The sequence below is a fragment of the Trypanosoma equiperdum genome (assembly GCF_001457755.1).
Source record: "Trypanosoma equiperdum strain OVI genome assembly, contig: ctg_1980, whole genome shotgun sequence".
In the NCBI taxonomy this organism is placed as follows: domain Eukaryota; phylum Euglenozoa; class Kinetoplastea; order Trypanosomatida; family Trypanosomatidae; genus Trypanosoma; species Trypanosoma equiperdum.
In genome coordinates, this window is record NW_027124038.1 from 10,730 (window position 1) to 11,993 (window position 1,264).

At 49.4% G+C, this 1,264-nt stretch overlaps 1 pseudogene across 1 annotated transcript in view; it reads right to left on the reverse strand.

The window, feature by feature from the left end:
- TEOVI_000854200:pseudogene overlaps positions 1–1,252 on the reverse strand; it is a 1,392-nt pseudogene extending 140 nt beyond the window's left edge. The window contains 3 exon segments of the mRNA in view: positions 1–4; positions 6–95; positions 98–1,252. The exon segment at positions 1–4 is cut by the window's left edge and continues 140 nt beyond it. Coding sequence covers positions 1–4; positions 6–95; positions 98–1,252 — 1,249 coding nt within the window.
- Between the last annotated feature and the right edge of the window lie 12 nt (positions 1,253–1,264).

The following is a 1,264-nucleotide window of genomic DNA, read 5'->3' on the forward strand; positions in this document are numbered from 1 at the left end:
AACCCATTATTTTCGTTGCATTTATCTTTGTCTGTTTCTCCCTTGCAATCCTCCTCCTTTTTGGTATCCACTGTTTTTGTGGGCGCAAAATCTTTTCTGCTTCTATTTTCTTTTTAATTCTTTCTCCTTCGGCATGTGCTGCTGCGGCTGTGTCGACGGTTCCAGCTAGTTCTTCCACGCTCTTTGTGGCGTCGATTTTTTGTTCAGTGCGTACTGGTGGTTTCAGGCTCTTCATGGCGTCGACAAATGCTGTTCTGAATTTTACAGAGTCTTCGCCAAATGCACTTTTGACATATTCTTTGAGTTCCGTGTCTGCGGACAAACCGTCCTTTGTTTGGCTTGCTGAGAATTTGTCGTCACAATTACGTATTGAAAGCAAGACCGCCGGTTCAGCTTGTAGCTGCGAACCGCTAAGCTCAGAAAAAGGTTTTGTGGCCGAATCTGTTGCTTGCAGCGCTTTGCAGAGCAGATAGCTTAGGTCTTTTTCTCTGTTTTTGTTGTTCGCCTGCGTTAGTTGTTTTTCGAGGCATGGGCCGCTCCGTGCATTGCCTTCGAAAAGTTGTTTCTCTGTACCGTGGTAGGTAGTTGGCGCTCGCTCTAGTCCGCCCGTAAGCGTGCCGCCGGTGTTGTAGGTGCAGCTGTCCATCGTGGTTACGTAAGTTTTGTCGAAGTCGCTGTGTTTTGTGCAGCCGGTCAGTCCGCTTATAGTCGTCTTTGTTCCTTTTATGATTTTCGTCAGCTCTTCGAGGTTGGTGGTCTTTATCGTGTGAAGCTTGTCGAAGGATGGTTCCTTATTTTTGTTGGCTATTTTGCTGATCTCTGTTGGTGGCTTACAAAGTGGCGTACCGCCGTTGCTGGCGTCAAGCCTGAATGTCCGGGCGGTTGCTTCTGATCCTCCTTGTTTTGCGCCGCCGTCGTCAAATTTGAGTTGTGCGAATCTTAAGGTCGCCGTTATTGCGCCCAGTTGCTGATCGACTATTTCCAGTGCGGCATCAATGTCATCTGTCTCCCGCTGAAGTCGCGTCATGTCTGCAGTTGCCTGCTGATCAGTATGGTGCACAAGCGCCATGTAAAGACAGCGCTTTCTGTTGTCGCTACTTGTCGCCGCCGCTAGCCGCCACTTTCCTGCCAACTTCTTATTTGTTTCTGTTTCCCGTCGCTTGGCTTTTTTCTTTTGCTTGAGGTGCTGTCTGAGGCCGGCGAGATACGCAGCTTCTTCGCATAAGCTCGTTGCTGCGACCGCCATCTCGTCGCCGGCGTTGTT